Source organism: Diachasmimorpha longicaudata, chromosome 17, assembly GCF_034640455.1.
Source record: "Diachasmimorpha longicaudata isolate KC_UGA_2023 chromosome 17, iyDiaLong2, whole genome shotgun sequence".
NCBI classification, from domain to species: Eukaryota; Metazoa; Arthropoda; class Insecta; order Hymenoptera; family Braconidae; genus Diachasmimorpha; species Diachasmimorpha longicaudata.
This window is the reverse complement of record NC_087241.1, coordinates 5,119,722-5,138,592: the sequence shown is the minus strand read 5'-3', so window position 1 is coordinate 5,138,592 and position 18,871 is coordinate 5,119,722. Positions and strand designations below refer to the sequence as shown.

The window sequence follows — 18,871 nt, the reverse complement described above, 5'->3', positions numbered from 1 at the left end:
GGGGAGGGGGCATTGTTGGGTGGGAAAATAGTGGGTGGGAGGGAGTGGGCAGCTTTGATGCTGGTGGTGGTGGTGGTGGTGATGAAGAGGCGGGGAGGGAAGAGGGGTGGATAAAACGGAGGAAGTCGCGTGGCTGTTTGCTGAGGGAGTCAGTTGTTGGTTGAATAAGGACGGTAAATATATTGAAATGAAGAAACGGGGGTGGTGGCGGCGCCCGACGATGTGCGCGCCGTTGTGATACAGCGCCCGCGCCGAAACACTCACCGTCCCGCGGACCCTCGGCCGCCTTCAGTCTGTCGACGCTCAGCACGACGATTATAACAATTGTCCGTCGTTCCGGTTGTAATCGTTCATTTCCACTGATTAATTTAATCGGAGTTATCAAAAATATCAACAGCCCTCAACTCAATCGATCAATTGTCCCCGTAGGTGACACGTGAGTTCGGTGAAAATCAAAAGGGGAAAATCAAATAAAAATAAATGGGAAAAAAAAAACGTGTGAAGGAGAAAAATAAGTGAACATCCCCAACAGGTATTGAAAGTGCAGTCCGGCCTGGAGGCGGGCCTCCTGGGGAATCCCCTCCCCTACCCCCCAACTGCACGACAACTAGTGAAATATCGTGGTGGCAAGCGCGAAACGCGAAATTGTTTTGGAGTTTCTTTTTTTTTTTAAATAATTAAGAGAGACCCATGATTGCAAATTCAAGAGTACTGGGATAAACTTAGTGACGATATTTGTGTTGATTTTGGTAATAGTGAAGTGTGTTTATTCATTTTGTCGGTAAAATAGTGCAACAAGGGACATTGTTTTATCATAACGGCCGCATCGGCGGCGGGCAGGATGATATGAGCACGATTGGCAGGTGAGTCTGTGATATATTCGTTGATCAATCGATCAATTGTGATTCTTCGGCGTTTGTGATATTGTGGAGTAATTGTTGCGAATATTGTGTGCGTTATCCCGGTGACTCAATGATGGATTAAACCGGGGGGAGAATGGGGTGGTGGGGTGGGGTGGAGGAGGGTGGTGAAGGCCATGTGTTTAACGTGGGGTGCACCACCGGGGGACATTCGTGAGGGTCGCAGAGCGCTACAGGGTGACAGACAGTTGACCCAGTAACCCCAGGATATTTTCTTCCCTTACGTTTTCTCGATTTCTTGAGGGTTATTAATAATTAAATGACTCGGTATGGGGAGGTACGTCATTGGGAGGGGGTGAGAATAATCTGTCACATGAATTTAGTGTCTCGATTCTGTAATCGGCAAATGAATTCTGGGTGCCGTAATTTCTTCTGAATATGTTAATATTGAGATAAAAAATTAATTTAAAAATTCAGATGACAAATTGTAGATTTCATTGAATTTTCACTGATTAAAAAAATTAAAAAAACATTCATTTAGCACTTAACAAAGTCCTCTTCGATTATCTGAATCACAACAACCTCTGTCGCCCTGTTATTTGTATATTGTTTGTCAAACATTCGATAATCTCGAACGGACGTAATGAACAAATGGATTGAAATCACAATGAGAGAATGGCATTAACGAGAAATGCCGGTATATTTTTTCAACTATCGAACCGACGGATTCGTCTTTCGAATGAAACGATTATGAGGCTGACACTGTTTCAGTGTTTGTTTTAAGGTCCATGAGAGGGGGAGAGAGTGACTGTTGTTTTAAAATAGTCGGGAGGAATCGTAAAAAAGAATAATGACCGAGAGATGGAGAGGGAAGACAGAGGCTGCAGTAACCCCCGCGTGTTTGATACGTGCGACCTACTCTTTCTTCATTAAAGAAAAAAAAAAATTTGTTCGTCTCTGTCGTTGGCCCAGACTTCTTTTCATTCTTATTTTTTACTCTTTTCATTTCTCATCTGACTGAACTGAACACACATGCAGCGAGCCGAGTGGTGGTATGTGGCTCCAGGATTTTGAATACAATCTGGGGAAGCGAGTCGTAAAATTCCAACGACTGGCCCAATGGTATAAATCGACTCCGTTAGGTTGGACGATGTACGAAGTGGTTGGGGCAGATTGATAACTACCAGCCACATGTTTTGTAAATCTTCGGTGTGACGTAACCCTCGCGCCAATGAATTTTTTTTATAGTTGAGTTCGATGAAACGTAAGATTTTTTTTTAATTTTCCATGAAGTGAAGAATCACAGAATTAATTAAAACTAAAAATCACGAAGTGGTTTAGAGTGCGGAAGGTCAGCGTGTGGGAAGATGTCATTCAATGAAAAATGTCTCTTCGTGGAGAAGATTTTACGATTCAATTCATTCGAAAAAATTCTGGGAACGAGAGGGCGACAATTAAAAATGAAAATACGATTAATTTAGATTTACGAGAGACTCCGTAAATTGGAACATCGATTGAAATACTAATGACTCTCTCACGTTAAGATCCCCAATTAAAAATAACTGAACAATAATTGATTCTGAAAATCCTTTTGATTTCCGTTCTCCAAGTTCTCATCATCAGCGAATAATAATTATCCCCGTGTCAATGGTAAATAATTTTCCCCCAAAATTCACGGATAATTACCCTTTGTCCAAAGCACATTTCGTGGCCCGTGGATGAATAATAGTGGCAGTAAAGCTGTTCGGCAGCCACCATGTGCAACATCAAGTGGCTCGAACACACTAAAACCCACTGTCTGTTGCATATAACGTCAGAGCAAATCATCGTTCCTCTCATTATGACTCGACTAGCCGTTCCGACGGCCCATTCTCACCCATAAATACGTCTGTCTGTCACTTTTAAATATTTCAATTGTACCACGTGAAAAAATTTCCGCGTTGTATTTCTCACTCGTGTGGAAATAAAATAAAAAAAAAAAAAGTCTTCACTCGACGTTCATTGTCATACCTCGTGATACATGAGCGGCAAAGACTCACCAGTGAACACAAGACTGATTTGAAAATTACAACAGGGACAAGCGAGGATTGCTTGACATTATTCTTTTGACAGGAAGCAATCAAACAACAATGCCACAGTCTATGTTTGAAGTTACATAAACTACTTTGTGCAATTGTACAATGACATGTACGCATTGTTTCTCAATCTTAGCTTTCGACATATGTACGTCTCGATTAATTTATATGTTGTTCAATGCAAATACTTGTTAATGACACGAGCTAATTGTCGTATGGTGTGAGTATTCGAATGTTTGCCCAGAATTATTTTTTTCCTGATTGTGTCAAAGGTCGTGAGCTGGATCCAAAGTGGAAGCGAATTTTAAAAAAAGGAGTTCTGAAGAGGGAGAGGTTGTTAATGAAGTAAATGGCAGTACCGGCTTTGGGATCATGTGATTTCCCGTACAATTTCTGAGGTCTGGGGATTCGAATGCCGAGATGAAAAAAAAAATTGTATTCTGGCATCAAGTACAAGTGTCAAATTATTTTAATTTTTTTTCTGGTGAATAAAAACGTTTTTAATGCATTGAGTTGTTGAATAAATCTCTCACATGAGGCTCATATTGACATTCGAAATTCCCGCCACTCGCGGTAAGGCGATAGTTTCGCCCATTTTTACTCCGCGAATTCGTCGATTGATTTGCGGGATAAAAATTTGAAAAAACAAACTAGAATATTTCGAATTTATTCCTTTAAATTATCTGCATCTCCAATTAATCCGTCATTAAAACGCTGTCCAATAAAATTCAATTTCCATTCTCGTAAATAACGAAATAAAGGGACGATTTTACTGTTTAACTCAGCTCGTGAAATAATAAAATTGTGACCCCGTCACTCTAATGGCAGAATAGCCACAACTTGAGTACAACACAAATGACTTTTTAGGTTCATTGAATCCATAAACTCTACGTCGTTACCTCAGTGAATATTTTTCCCCCGGTATCTTCAAATGCCGGCAATTCACCGATAATAAAAATTGCCGATCAAGTGCATCGCTTTATCTAATTACGTGACTGCCAATAAATCATGTTTAATTTATTCAATTTAAATTGACGATTGGTAAGAGAAACATAATAAGACGGTAAAGTCGATGAAATTGAAAAAATACTGGGTACGATATCGCTAACGTGATAAAGACGGTGACTATTCACCTATAAACTTAGCATAATAAGCTATTTTGCCGACGGTTAGGTAAATGATAATATCCCTATTTAGAGATGAGAGTGAAAAAATAGGGGGAGAGGAGGAGGGGCGCAGGAGGGGAGGAATATGAGATCACAGTGGACATTTGACCCTCAGTCGTTTCATACTATTGAAATGTTCGGAGAATTATCGAGTGAATAGAGAATGAATAGTCTGTAAAAAATCCTGGCTTAAGGTGTCGTAATTTAGGGTATCGATGAATGCTTTAATTGAGACACTAATTAATGGTGTTGTAAAGATGAAAAAAATATCTCAAGGCTGAGGGAACGAAGGTGTTATCTAATGTCAAATAAAAGAAAAAAAAATCATTGACTCTAAAATCGCTAGACCAAAAATTTTCCTCTTAAAAAAATCACGAGTATAAACATTCGGCCAGTGCCCATTGCCAAATATTTCTCAACTCAAGACACTGTATTTCGCCCCAATAATTATCCATCCGCAATCCACTCACCGAGTGCCCGTCGAGATAGCCGACTCCACGCATTAGCCATCCGCTTTGTTCTTGATGTATGGACGCCAGTTACGCATCTCCCTCTTCCTCTCCCTCATCCCCCTACTGCATACGAGAAACACACGAGGATAACGTTCAACGCACGTGGATGCCCCCAAAGTGCTCCTCTATCAGCCTCCGACGTTCGTTTGAATAAAAAAAAAAAAAAACCGCTCCCAGAAAAATAGAAACAAGAGAGAAAAAGGGGGGAAAAAATTGAAAAAAAAAGAGGAGAAAAATGTACCGATGAAGGCACATGGTTCTGGTTCACTTTAACGCGTTCCAGATGCCGACCGCTTTTGTTCAATTCCTCTAAAACTCTTGTGTTTCAAACGTCTTCAGCTCCGACAAAAAAAAAACTCTTTAAAATAAAAGTCAAACCAGAAGATGTTTAAAACATTTTGACAAAAGGCATTTATGTCAAATGGTATTTCCTAGGGAAATGAGGTATTGGATGAATAAGATAGGCTGGACAATTATGTACGTTAGAGTAGTTTTGAGAGGCTGAGAAAAGGAAGAAGCCGTCACATATTGTGTTAGCTCACACGAGACTAGCCAAAGCAATTTGACACTGAACACATGGCCCCTCCACTTCTTAAAGCCACACTCGGACCAGAAGGCCCTCTCCTCCCTTTTTCCATGTTTCAGTGTCTGTCATCCTCGTATGCATCTCGTGAGCAACCCCCAGATTGTTAAATATAAATTCTCTCACGATCAATTACCCCAAGATGATAATTGAACAATGAAAATTAGGTAAACATTTTTTTAATTTGAATTAATTGGAAATTCTTCTCCCCCTGGAGAGACCTCATTCCAATAAAAAAATTTCATAACCTGGAAATTCGTGATAGGAGTTGACTACTTCTGTCGGCCTTCATTAATGTTCTGACTACTCGGTAACGATAAACGCGAGTTAATTTGGATTTCGATGTCTCGAGTAATTTTTGGGGGAGGGAAAATGATATATCGGCCTTGGTCACGCTTCCCTGTGCAAGGGAACACGATTTCGATGTTGTACGTCTCGCGGTAATCGAGGACAGGAATTAATCAGGCGTGTGATTTCCTGGGGTGCGAATTAATATGATATGCGCCGGCTTCACTGGCCACTTATTAATCGATTCCCTCGTTAGTAATACAACGATTTTTCTGATTATATTTGAATGCGTTCAACAATAACAATGAGATAAAAAATTAATTCTGTCAAAATTTTTAATTAATTTCATTAATTAAAAATGTGATTAATTCAACGTTATTTTTTCTATTTCCCAAGTTATTAGCGGCTCTAGTGAGATCGAGTAGCTAATGAAAGGCTAATTTCTGGGTTTTGAGGAGATGAAAAAGCCACTGGATTCGCCCAAAATTTCTAGTCACCACTTCTTTTGTCTCGTATTGAAAACAGAGTAGAAAAGAAAACGTTTCAGCTTGTCATCCCGCCTAGCCATCTGTCGTGCTGCCAACGTCCAAGAATTCTGGCATGTAAACTCCGTGAAATCTGATATGTAACTCCTAGTCCTGGCTCAAGTCATTCATCAGTCTCTGTCTTCCTGGGGGATGTTTCAGTTTCTTCTACTCGAAATTTCGAGGAACAAGGAAAAGTCGATAAATTCACCCAAGTGTCACCAATCACTCTCGGATTATTCGCAATTTGTCGGGCTCATCGATTGACATATTGAATTGACATGTAATCCAGAAGATAATTATTGAAAAAATTGAAACACCTCAGACATAAAAAATATTCTTAACGAACGAGTTGGGAAAATGTTCAATGTCCCCCTCAGGTAATTAAATGCCGAATTATCTCAAAAAAGAAAGAATTTAATGGTTAGGCCCTTTCTGGGTGCAGAGATCTCAATTTGTCGAAAATCTCGAACAATTTTCGGAGAATAATAAGCCACAATGGTGGGATAAAGTCCACGAGATGTGCTAGCCAGACGGTGTCGCGTTTGTGGGGTGGGTGTGGTCCATGTTCCTGAGTTCATACATAAACAAGAGGATCGGTCGAGGCGGCATCAAAAGAAGTGACTCTACCGGGGACTCCATTATGTAGAGCATATCCCACGCCACCTCCTATGAAGAATACTAACGATATGGCTTTCTCTGAGCGACAGTAGCGCTTGTGGATCCGTCTTTTCCACTTGTCGTGTTTCCTCTGGTGCGAGGAGGCAAAAAAAAAAAAAAAAAAAAGACCAAAAACAAAAAGCAGGGGGAGATCAAATCCCGGAGGGGGTGGAGAAATATTTGGATTTTTTTTTTCTCACCGACTGAGATTGTGGGAGAGTCGTGTGACGGAAGTCAGGGCATCGTTTACGCGGCACCCTGTGCTCAATGGTGCTGTTGGACGTGCTACTTGAGCTCGAACAGATGCCCCCTGGTCCCCCAAAAAACATCTTACCATTGTGCCACTAATAGAAAGCTTGAGATTTGGGGATTTACGGTACACGTGTCTCGTCATTCGAAGAAAGGGGAGTGAAAAAAAAAACGGATTTTGTGACTCTAATCGATGACGTCTCATTTGTTCTTACAAACACTCGGTTTTCAAATTTTTTTTACATTTTTTTTTTGTCGGCTATCGTGTGGAAATTAATTATTTCCGGAATTTTCATACACTCCATCGTTGAAAATTGAAATTTATCGTGTCAACAATTCCCGCGGACTATAAATTATAGTGCATTTATTTCCGAAACGTTATTAGAAATTAGAAAATGTCTAGATATATAAATTCTACTTGAAATTTATCTATTCTCTCTTGTAAACTGGACCAAGTGATTTTTTTTCTCTTTAATTTCCAAATTCTTTGGAAAAATGTGATAATTGACACAATGGGTATGCACACTGGCTCTATGACCATTGAATAATGCACGAAATATTTTATTCCTTCAATCGATAAGATCAAATGGGATCATTTGACTCACAAAAGTACATCCCAACGACAGATAATCATGTACTTGAATACCGTATATTTGTTAAAACCCAAAGGAATGGCCCTGAAGTCCCAATATATTAAAAAAAACTATCCATAAATAAAAAAATGTTTTATTCATTGTTTATTCAATAAGTTTGTCCCACTGTTTCCGTGAAATTATTATAATTTAATCATCATCGTTTCGTGCCGGTTGAATTCAATTGAAAAGTTATTCTTCCATTGCGGTATTACCTGCGGATACATTGTCATTTTATCATGAAAGTCATAATTTAACAAGGGACGAGTTGGAATTGACGTCAGCGTTAACTCAGAGACGCGAAACGTGGCACAAAGTAAGTGCCAGGCGGTGTGTTGCAGATCTCAAGTGGATCACAATGCCGAGGAGGAACATAAATTTTCTGGTGGAATAAACAAAGCCGAGTGTCGATGGCTCGGCTTAATTTTTTTTCTTTTATTTCTGTCTCGAGACAATGAGAGAGTTCAAACGAGGAGTGAGAATACGGAGTCGAGAATCCGAGCGAGATAATTTCATCATCGATTGCACGAGATTCGTTGAATATTTTTTTTATTTAAATTATTATGAGGTCACGCGTCTCAAGTATTGGCTCATGGAAAGGTTGTTTCTTCTTGTAAAACCTTTGAGACATTTAATTATCTAATTTTTGTAATGGATACCACGAATTTGAAGACATTAATCCGTTTGAAAATGATTTTTTTACTGTAGACTACAGGAATTTTTCCAGGATTACCATGAAAAATTGCTGGAGTACTTAAAAAAAATTCCAGTCCTATCGCGTGAATTTTTCTGGGTCAAAATCATTCACGTTCCAGCACTGGAATTTTCCCTGAACGTTACAGTAATTTTTTAGGGGAAATTCAGGAAAAATTTTCGTACCAGGAGATGAATATTTTTGGTTCCACCCAATTTTCAAAAATTACAATGTAATCCGGATTAGTCGGGGCTGCGATAACGGCCGGGAGCTTTTAATATATAGCCATAACATTTCTTTCAACGATACATTATCTCACCGCGAGTAAATGTAACCGGGATGTTCGACCTTTACTCGATGAATTGTACAGCGAGACTACGCGCGTCTCTTTACATTCATTCGAAATCCGTTACGCCCCGAGTGTATACAATGGCATTTTATGTTTTACAATTCACACAGTCATAGTTCGATAAGAGTAACAATATTCCACACATACACATTACCCCAGAGTCCCAATAATTTCGCATTCACAATTTTTTCCGTCTCTCTCTCTCTCTGAGCTCAACTCAGTGAGACACGCAGACATAAATACACGAGCGAGATTGCGTGATACGAACAATGTTTCTTATTCTCAAGATACTCTGGCCGTTCTCTTCTCCACATTTTTTGTCTTTTATTTTCTCTCTTCGTGTTTGATTTTAGTTTTTTATTCTTCCTCGGCATCCTCAACTGCGCGTCGATCTGAGAAAAGAGAGCGCGCACCCCACGAAGAGACGCATTTTCGTTGAGAGACGAGATATGAAGAAGGGGAATTTCTCAACAAAACGCCGTTGTTCTCGGTCTCGTCAATGAATAAGCTAACACCGAATGAATGGAGATTAGTAGTCCAGATCGTGAGGGAGAGAGGGGAAGAAACGTAACTTTATCGTATTCACTGTGTACACGTTTTCGAGTTACAAAATACTGATTATTTGTATCAATAATTCATGGGGACTAGTGACTTATATTTTCTAGTGCTCGTGAGGTGGATGATTTTATTAAGGAAAATTGTGTTGTGGAATAGACGTTTACATTAATAATTATAATTTCTGGAAAATTGGATGAAGGTGATGGTAAAATTTTTGAATTATTTTTTTCAAGTTTTATGTCCCCGGAAATTGCAGAAAATTTCGTCATTAAAAATTATAACTGAACTGGACCATGTGGGAATTTGATATCTCAGTTCAATTATGTATTAATGATTGATAAATATACAAATTTATACTCATGCAAAATAATTTAGCATTTAAGTATTACACAAATTCAAATTTTGTAGTTGTCCTTCGAATTCTCTTCAACCAAAATTCAAAAATTGAAACATATTTAATTCGAAAAATGACTCAATTTTCTGTCAATCTTAACTCTAATGTTTGTTTTCAAAAATACCTTTCATTATCATGAATCCATCAAAACATTCAGAAATTATGAGCATGTCATTCAAAATTTTCACCATCAAAAAGCTAAATAAAGATCTTCGCGAGACAGTTGAATATTACAGACTGTTTCAACCTAAAATTTCCTCTTTGTTACCCCAAATGTTTTTCTTTCCCTTAATACACTCACGTTACCTCGAGCCACAGCATCTGGAAGTCTTTCGTGACTACATTTCATTCTGTAAATATGTCTGTCACAGCCACCATCATATTCTCTCCCATTTTTCAAATCACCTAATCTCCATATCCGGTTCAATTTCAATTAATAAAACCACAAACAATTACGCGATTCTTAACGGTTCCCCTGGCGTCTCATCACTATCAACAACTGACATTGTTGAAGCATTTAGTTATCACGTAATTAGCCGATGAATTACGACTCCGGGGGAGTACGAGAACAATTTACAATTACCAGTGTCTGAAGTTCACTCTCAATCAGTGAAAATAATGAGATATTTCTTCATTCTTATTCGCTCAGGGGAGTTCGTGCAATTAAGGAAATCCAGTCATTGTCGTCGCGACAGAATTTTCTCTTATTTTTCAGTGAAAAAAAAAATTCTATTGTATTCAATAAGAATTATATCTATTTTTACTATTCAACCTAATCACCACAAACCACTAAAACCCGCCAAAACAATAACAATTTTCCTCCTCAACCCGGAAAATATTCACCAACAATTTTTATTGTTCCCAGAATTTTTCAACCGACAATATCTTTCATTGTTCGATTATGAAAATTAAATTATGAAACATCGAACGAGGAAAACCCCACACGCAATCTATTGCACATACAAACATCCCACAATTACCCAGATATCGATTAATAATTCCAATTGTGATAACTCACTCGATATAGAAAGGAAAAACCGTTATAATCCGTTTATTCAGAACCAAAACCGTAGACGGAATTGACGCGACCCCTCGTCGACCCATCGTGTACTGATAAGTAGATAATGGCACATAGAAATACGCGTAATACGTGAAACCGAGTGATAATAATTGTACATCTCGACCCCAAAGCCGTCTCCCTTCTTTCACCACGGTTCCTCATTTTCACTCACTCTGATGATGATCATTACGAAATTTACAACAATCAAGCATTCGAGTGATCGATAACTCGGGTTACTGCGCCTTTTCTTACGTAACTCGGTTATTTCCTTTTTTTTTTTATACAAATGGACTGTGTTGGAGTTGATGACAACATTGACCCGATACTTGGACTTTTTTCTGTTGAATTCCCATGCAATAATTTAAAAGTTCAATAATTTTATCATTTAATCTGTGAACATCTCAATCTCCCAATGGATTTATGAATCAATTATTCAACGAATAATAATATTAATTCTTTTTTTTTTAATAAATTACCTATGCGATTTTACCTTATAGTGTTAAGGTTAATTAAAAAAAATTGAAAATGAAAAAAAAATCCTCTCTATCAAATACATTTCCGCCTCATTTACACGACCAACCCTAACAGCATGATTTAGACTAAGTAATTTCTGTCCGGAAATTACCATAGAGCGTTATCACCCAAATTATCACCTTGTCACCCAAGTGTACAGGTACCACTCCAGAATATTGCATGTATCCGTTTAAACCCCTATCTCCTCGTGGCATTAAGGAGTGAGCATTGAAGAAGGGACGAGAGGGGTTTGTGAGCAAGTTCAAATAAGGCGTTTGACAAGCATCCCAATTTCCTCCAGCAGATTGGGTCAAGCTGTTCAAAGTCCCTACGAAGATCGATTTATTGGTATAAGGGTCCTGAAACTCCTCTAACCTCCTAAAATGTCGCAAAAACCAGTCTCATCTCATGATGAGTCAATGAATCCCAAAATAATATCAAGCTAAAACTATCAAAATATCCACCAGCGGATGATTTGCTTATGAAACATTCACTTAGATAACTCTAGATGTGTCTAAACTATTTTCAAATCACGAGAAGAATCATTTGCACTTGAAAAAACTGCCTCCCATAATTATCAAATCCTTAAATCCTCAAAAATCCCGTCGAGTAATTATTTCGTTGGGTAAAACTTTCCTAAAATAATCAATGGAAGTCCTCCTCCTTGGCGGCCCACTAAACAACTTCCACTGAACAAAAATCTAAACAATAAAAATCCCAAATGGAAAGACTAAACAAAAAACTCAGGGAATCGTTGCTTGTGTTGCAGACTAAGGATGTCCTCTAAGAGGAAATCGCCACCAACGAAGCTATCGGAGGGCGGGGGCGGTGTGGGAACAGTGGCGGGTGCCGAGGAGGAGGAGGACACCACCACATCGGTGGCTGGTGATATACTATCAACAATAGGAACAATAAATCCCGTTGACTACAGAAGAGACGATACAACAGATCGTCTACAAGACTGCGACTACACTCATCAACGTGGTGATTGTGAATCATCCGTATGTTCATCACCTGGTACAAGTGATCACGATTATCAGGATTCACCATCATCATCACCAAATTCACCACCCAATAAACGACAGAGGCTTCCCTTCAACAACAATCAAGAAACAAATTCATCCTATCAGCACTCTCAATACAATCATCAAAATCCAGGTAGTATTCTTGGTCAGGAGGCAGCTGGTTCATCAGAGTGTGGTTCACCACCAGTTCTACACAACGATCCGTACTATACACATCATCATTCATTGCATAATAACAACAATACTGTTACGCATAATAATAATACGAGTAATAACGGTGGATCAGCTACAGCAGCAGCTAGCAAAAGATCTATGGACGACGTTCTCAAGAGGCTCACCTGCAAGGTTAACAGTGGTGCACTGTCCCTGCAGGACGACAGACGAACACCACCACTGTCATCAACACCCAATCACAATACCCATAGGTCAGTTCAGCTGTCTTACACTGACAATCAACCGTTAATCGTATATATATTTTTCTGTCTTCTTATCATCCCATTATTGTCTCCTTTTAAGCTGTTATCATAATCTCCCGAGGGAGGGAGAGAGAGAGAGAAAAAAAAGGGCGATAACAAGTACAGCAGTGGTGGGGTTTATTTTTGGGCTATCTGAAGCAGACCCCTCCCGAGTTGATAGTGTTAATCCCCCCCCAAAAAACCTCGAAACAGCGCTCAGCTCTTACGGTTTTATTTTTATTTCTTTGTCTCATTGTCTCGAAATGATGCATTTTGTAAATACCACTGGGATCTAGCTGTTGCTTTATGCAGTTTGTTGGCAAGAAAATTTAATCAGATTGAGGGACGAGAGGAGAATGAGGGGTATTATAAAATCATTGCCACATCTATTTGCAGGTATCGTGAGCAATTTTTAGGAGTCAAGACGGGCCAAAATGTGAATATGCTCGGTATTTCAATGACGTTCGACGAATTTTCTTTCTGGATAGGGTTCAATTTTATCGTGGATAAGTTGAGATAAAATTTTTCTTGAACATCAAGTACTAAAAATAAAAGCCACCCAAATATGACTAATCTAGCAAATTGCACAGATAATAGATCTGTTGTCATTGAAATTTCTCGGTATCGTTCAATTGAAAGAAAGAAATAATTAATAAAATAAAATTCATCATCAAAGCAACTTTGTTCTGATTTCCAAGAACATATTCCACTCATAAATCCATTTACATTTATGTACTGTATGTGAAATTGCTTCCGATTACACCGCTTAATGCACAACAAGATGAAACAACCAGTGGCTCTTCACATGTGTTATACAAAAAATCAAATGAAAATGAATCGAAGAAAGAGGATGATAAAAAGAATAATCTGGATACAAAGTAATATTCAGTATGAACAGAAGGCTGTTTTCCATAACGCCTTGACGTAAGAAATAAGCCCTTGGATTATTTCTCAACGCCTTGTATACTCATGGCTCGTCTACCTCCCTTTACCCTCATTCCCCTCATCACCCCATGCACAGTAATAATGACAGAATGAGGCTTTTGTTGAGAGGAGGGCCTCCAAGAGAGAGAGAGAGAGAGAGAGAGAGAGAGAGACAGAGAGAGCGGGGTCACTGGGCGCGAATAGAGCCTCTCCTCGGCCTCGGCTTCTTCAAGCCATTGATTATTATCGAGACCAAAAGGATATATGCCCGGCTTCACAGTCACGGGCATTCATACGTAGCAAAAGCTTATGTACCTAACGTAGCAAGCTGGGGGGATAAGAAGTATTCTTTGCTAATGACCGAGCGCATTTCAACCTACGTTTTTTTTTCAATGTTGAAGAGGTTTGTAAAAAAAAAAAAATTATACAACCCTGGATGAATGGACGCTACGAATGCATTTATCTTCAACTTATTAAAATATAGGGATATAAATCGGAGAGTGGGGTGTATTCAGGGATTTCAAGGAATTAAGAAACTTTTGGGCTCGTCGTATGGTGATTGAATGTCTCGGAGGGAAAGGGCGAGAGGTTAATTTACAACATTTAAGGGTGTCAACAGCTCGCGCATTATTGTACCACTGTGGGTTGTTTTATTGGTTGAAAATGGGGGTGAAATGGGGGTGGCTGGGTAAATTTTCTATAAATTCCCCCCGATTCACCAGAAATATATCAAAAATTTACTTTATCCCCATTTTTTTTTTTCACAATCGGATGTAATTTTTTTCATAGCTCATGCGCTTTAATTTTTTCCTGGCCACCACAGGTGTACCTCTATTCCCATCCCCGAAAATTCATCTCCGAAATATCTCTCTCCCTCCAGCATCCCAAAGAGCAATTAAAAAAAAGAGAGCAAAAAAAAAAAGTGAGGTCACTCATACACACTGTAGACACAGTACAATAGCGGCTCATATCACTTATTCGTGGTTCGCATTTGCCGGTGTACAAAAGAGACAAGGGTGGGGTAGGGCGTCGGGATGGTATCCCGGGACCCATCACCGGTGCAAACACTCGCTCTCCGCCGAGATTGCGCGGCCGCGACCCTATTTATTATTCACTAACTCGGCCCGTAGTCGAGCGCCAGTCGTGCATCCACGCCCCCCTCAGCATCATCCCCACTGGCTCCAGTGGTACACGAGTTGTATCGGCGAATATTCCTCAACCCCTACCCCCCCCCGCCCCCCCATTTTCCACCCTTATCGTTTGACACAGGCCAATGTAACGAGTAAAACTTGATTAACCGTAGGCCTAATGGTGTTGGTTACAGCAGCATCAACAGTGTATCCAACAGCTTAACAGCATCACCAACGGCAACTGGAAGATCACCGAACACGGATACCAACCAGGACGGTGTTGCGGCCCTTCACCGGGTCCTATGCGCCGACAGCTTTGCCGAGAAAGAACGAAGGCTATCGGAGATGATTATGCAATTGCAGTATATCAGGGAGCAGTTGCTACAGCAACAGGACCCGATAAAGGTGAGATTAAGTTGATTGTTGTGGAAATTAATTACTCGACAATTATTGGTTAAATATTTAAGGTGAATAGTCAAGAAAATTAGGGTTCACGTAATCCCTATCTGGGTGAGATTGTCCGTTTTAAATCGCGAGGTTTTTTTTTCGAATGAGAATTATTCAATTCATGAATCATCGAACTCTAGTACTGCTTTGAATAAAATATCTCTGACCGGTGGCATGTAACCGAAGATTTACGGAAAATGGTACTGCCATTTTACCCCCACAATAGCGAACCGAATTTAATTGAACGGCCATTGAAATTCGTTTTATTCTCCTCTTCTGCTCGATTTTTATCTGAATGTCGAGTGATCTATTGAATGGGAGTAATTGGTTCGGAATAAAAGGCAAAAAACCAACGCTATCCGCATAAAGTTTGGATAATCTGGCAATTTACTGAGTTTTCATTTTATCAATCAACCGTAGTGGACATTTTTCAAAATGTGTATTCTCCATTTTATCAGAAATTCTTTCTCTTCTCGCTGAAATTTTGAAAATTCATTAATTATCCGGTGAATTAAATTTCTTCCTAAAAAATATTCGCAAATTTTTTTCAAATTTATGCAGTCGCTCCAGACGGACAGAAATTACTGTGAGAATACCCCCACTCTTTCCCGGGACAAAAAAAGACGTAAAAGCGCGTGTCGTTTGGTCTCGGTAATGTCGCGTATTCTGGGATATCACATCCGATCGTATAATACCGGTGAGATAACACATAACGCGAAGGTTCCCGATCAACAGACGGCTGTTGTATCAACTAAATATATACCCGAGGAGATTTATTGATAGCCCGTCAATGTTTACACTGTCAATTGACAAAAAGACAGTTGATGCCTATTTATCTGTTTCTTTTTTCTCAAAAAAATTTCATCGCCACGTGAAGAAAATAAAATATTAATAAATTTATTCACCGATTTCCAATGAACCACATCGCATCATCACCATGCGATAAACATGTGATTGTCTCCTTCCAAAATGTTGTAACTCAACGGGCCCAAAAAATTATCATAAACCTTTCACAAAAGAGACCCCTGATTATCTCGATTGCCAGTGGCCACCAATGCATTCGCAAAATAATGTAAACCCATTACCCACAAATTCCGTCTTGCATGCACCACGCGGTGATACCCAGGTGCCCCAATGGAGAGCGAAAGTACCGCAGGTATCTAATCGTAATAATGTACCAATGAAATTCCAATTGCGTCAAAAATCCCATGGCACGCACGAAGGCAAAAAAAAAATCACTAGAAATTACCGTACGACAAATGATAAATTTGCTCAAAGGAATGCGATAATTTCTGCTGCATTTTCATACTAATAATTGATAATTTAGGAATGAAAAAATCCTATCACCCTATCAAACCCTCCGTAATTGTAACCTATCCATTCTCCCACCCGATATTATTCCCCGATAAACCGTAAAATTAAATAATAAATAAATAAATAAATAAAATGCACACGAATTGCCGCAATACTCGACAATATGAATAGTTGGAAAATAATGATAATTAGCCTCTGTGTACGACACACCATTCAGCCACAATCACAATGTTAAAGGAATAAAAAAGAAAATCAACAACTGCTGTGGTGAATAAAAAATAATAAAATGAGTGGGGAGTATGAGGTCGCGCGTTCTACAGCCGCAAAAATGCGTTCGCGCGTGCAGATAATGTCAGTTTGTGCATCGGTATGACCGTTATTACACTTGGCGAATATAAACCGCTACAGCATCGGCCTCCGAGCGTACAATTCTTCGAACGCGTTTATGCAAACACACGGGGAGGATGCGTGCAACACGTTGTCTTACGTGTTTAATTTTATTTCATATTTCGTTCTCGTTTTTTTTTTTTTAGATATTCGTTTCCACATATTCGTAAGAGCCCCTTTGTTCCCCCCCGAGATTATCTCGATATTTTCGAGCATCGCATGCAGTCAACTTCACTTTGTTTCTTAATCGGTTGCCAGGGGAAGTGGGATAATTGAGGGGAAAGCGGATGGCTCACGGTTTAGCTTAAAAATTTTCTATCTTTCCCATATTAATTCGATCAGAGTACGTTAATGACATTTCGATGGCTTATTAGAGCGCAAAGAAAATTTCCCAAAGACAAAATATATCGATTCCCACCAATATCCGATTATTTTCCCCAATTTTCAATTGAACTACATCTTAATAAAAATTCTCAATGCACACTAGGTATCGTTATCCATCAATACCACCCCCATGATCCCCCGAAGACAGGTCTCCTCCACAAATAACATTTTACCCCAAAATGTAGTCGACCACAAGCTCACCTTCCTCCTCCTACCGTAAACGCCGTAGCACGCAATATTCCGCCCCTTCTACTTCTCAAATCCATTCATCCCCTGATTTTTTCCCCCCCATCCACCCCCTTGCCAAAACGTTAAATCAGTGTCCAATAGAATCCACCGAAGAACCATAAAAGACCAAGTCAATTCAGGATGACTCGGCGGAAGGTTTGCGAACCGCCGGAAGTGGTCTACTCCACTATTCCTCCCCTGAAAATAAAACAAACCGGGATTCTCCCGGGGAAAAGACATCCCGAGAGATAGAGAAAGAGACAGAGGTACCATCGAAAAGAAAAAATAAAAAAAAAATATATAAGGAACCTATCGCAGCCATCGGGGAAAAATAAATACTGCCACCGTAGAATAGCGACCAGGACACAGCATCCGAGCGAGAAGCAAAGCCCTCTATCCACACGTACCGAGGAATAACATAAAAGAAAAATTCACCAGAAGGTGGGTGGGTGGGTGGCAGAGGGGAAGGGCGTGCACTCGTAGTTCTCGTCGTTCTCCTCCTATCTGGTAGCGCGAAAGGAGAGGGCGTACAGTAATGTTCACTCGGTGGCACAAGTGGGGAGAGCAAAACCTTCTTCATCGTGCCCCCCCTCCCTCCCCCCTATTGCCCCCCGCCCCTCACGCCAACCGACCCCCTCTCTGTCCATGACTTCTTTGGCGCATACACACACACACACATCGACATCGCTGGCTCGTCTGACAGTGTGTCTCTGTCTCTCTTCCACTTTCCACCTGTTATACAGATCCCCAATGGTGCTCCCCCTTCCCCTCTGGACTCCTCAACCCCTCCCGCGGGGGCTACTGTCGCGCAGGTGTGTCGTACGTCGTGTGTATGCACAAGAAGTACTCCGGGTGTGGGTGGAGAGAATGAGGGATGTGTTGGAGATGCATCAGCAGTGATGGAAAAGATGGACGGATTTAGTTGCTGTCGACGAGGCTTCTTAACTATTAATTCCGTTGGTGAAGGATAGTCAAGTACTTTGGGGATTTTTTTTTTTTTTTTCATCGGCAGACGAATGATCTTCAGCTGAATAGCCAGTGGCGGTAAAGCCATAAGACGAAGATGAGAATGATTTTCTTGATTTAGAATGTTTTTTAAAAATTCTATTACGATTACTGAAATGAATAGAAATTAGATTATTTATAAAATATACTTGACAAGTCTCACTCGTAGAAAATAAATCCTTCATCAGGGTAACGTTTCATATGTGCGATTATTTAATCTTATGACTCAGATTTTTCGTTTATTGAAGATGTGTAGACCGCGAGAGGAGGGGGAGAGAATAATTTTTGCAGAAATTCTGGAGGTGGATGACAAGTGTGTGGGTTGGTACAAATTTTCGAGAGGAAATTCGTCTGTCCTAGAAATTGTTGTAAACATCAGCGAATGTACCACGCCCCACGGTGCAGAGGAGGGGGGGCTTGAAATTTATCTGCTGATATTTGACTGATATACAGTC

The 18,871-nt window shown here is 39.8% G+C and overlaps 1 protein-coding gene across 5 annotated transcripts in view; it reads left to right on the top strand.

Annotated features, from left to right (window-relative positions):
- The window catches only part of LOC135170556 (transcription factor SOX-13), an 82,066-nt gene that overhangs the window by 49,682 nt on the left and 13,513 nt on the right, over nucleotides 1-18,871 (top strand). For 2 of the 5 annotated variants that reach the window (XM_064136500.1, XM_064136499.1), the window contains 2 exons: nucleotides 11,887-12,567; nucleotides 14,846-15,056. In XM_064136500.1, the coding sequence (XP_063992570.1) occupies nucleotides 11,894-12,567; nucleotides 14,846-15,056 (885 nt within the window). In that variant the 5' untranslated portion in view covers nucleotides 11,887-11,893. Of the gene's footprint in view, nucleotides 1-198; nucleotides 864-8,723; nucleotides 9,350-11,886; nucleotides 12,568-14,845; nucleotides 15,057-18,871 lie in introns of those variants that run through there. The other 3 variants (XM_064136498.1, XM_064136497.1, XM_064136501.1) reach the window with 3 other exon arrangements.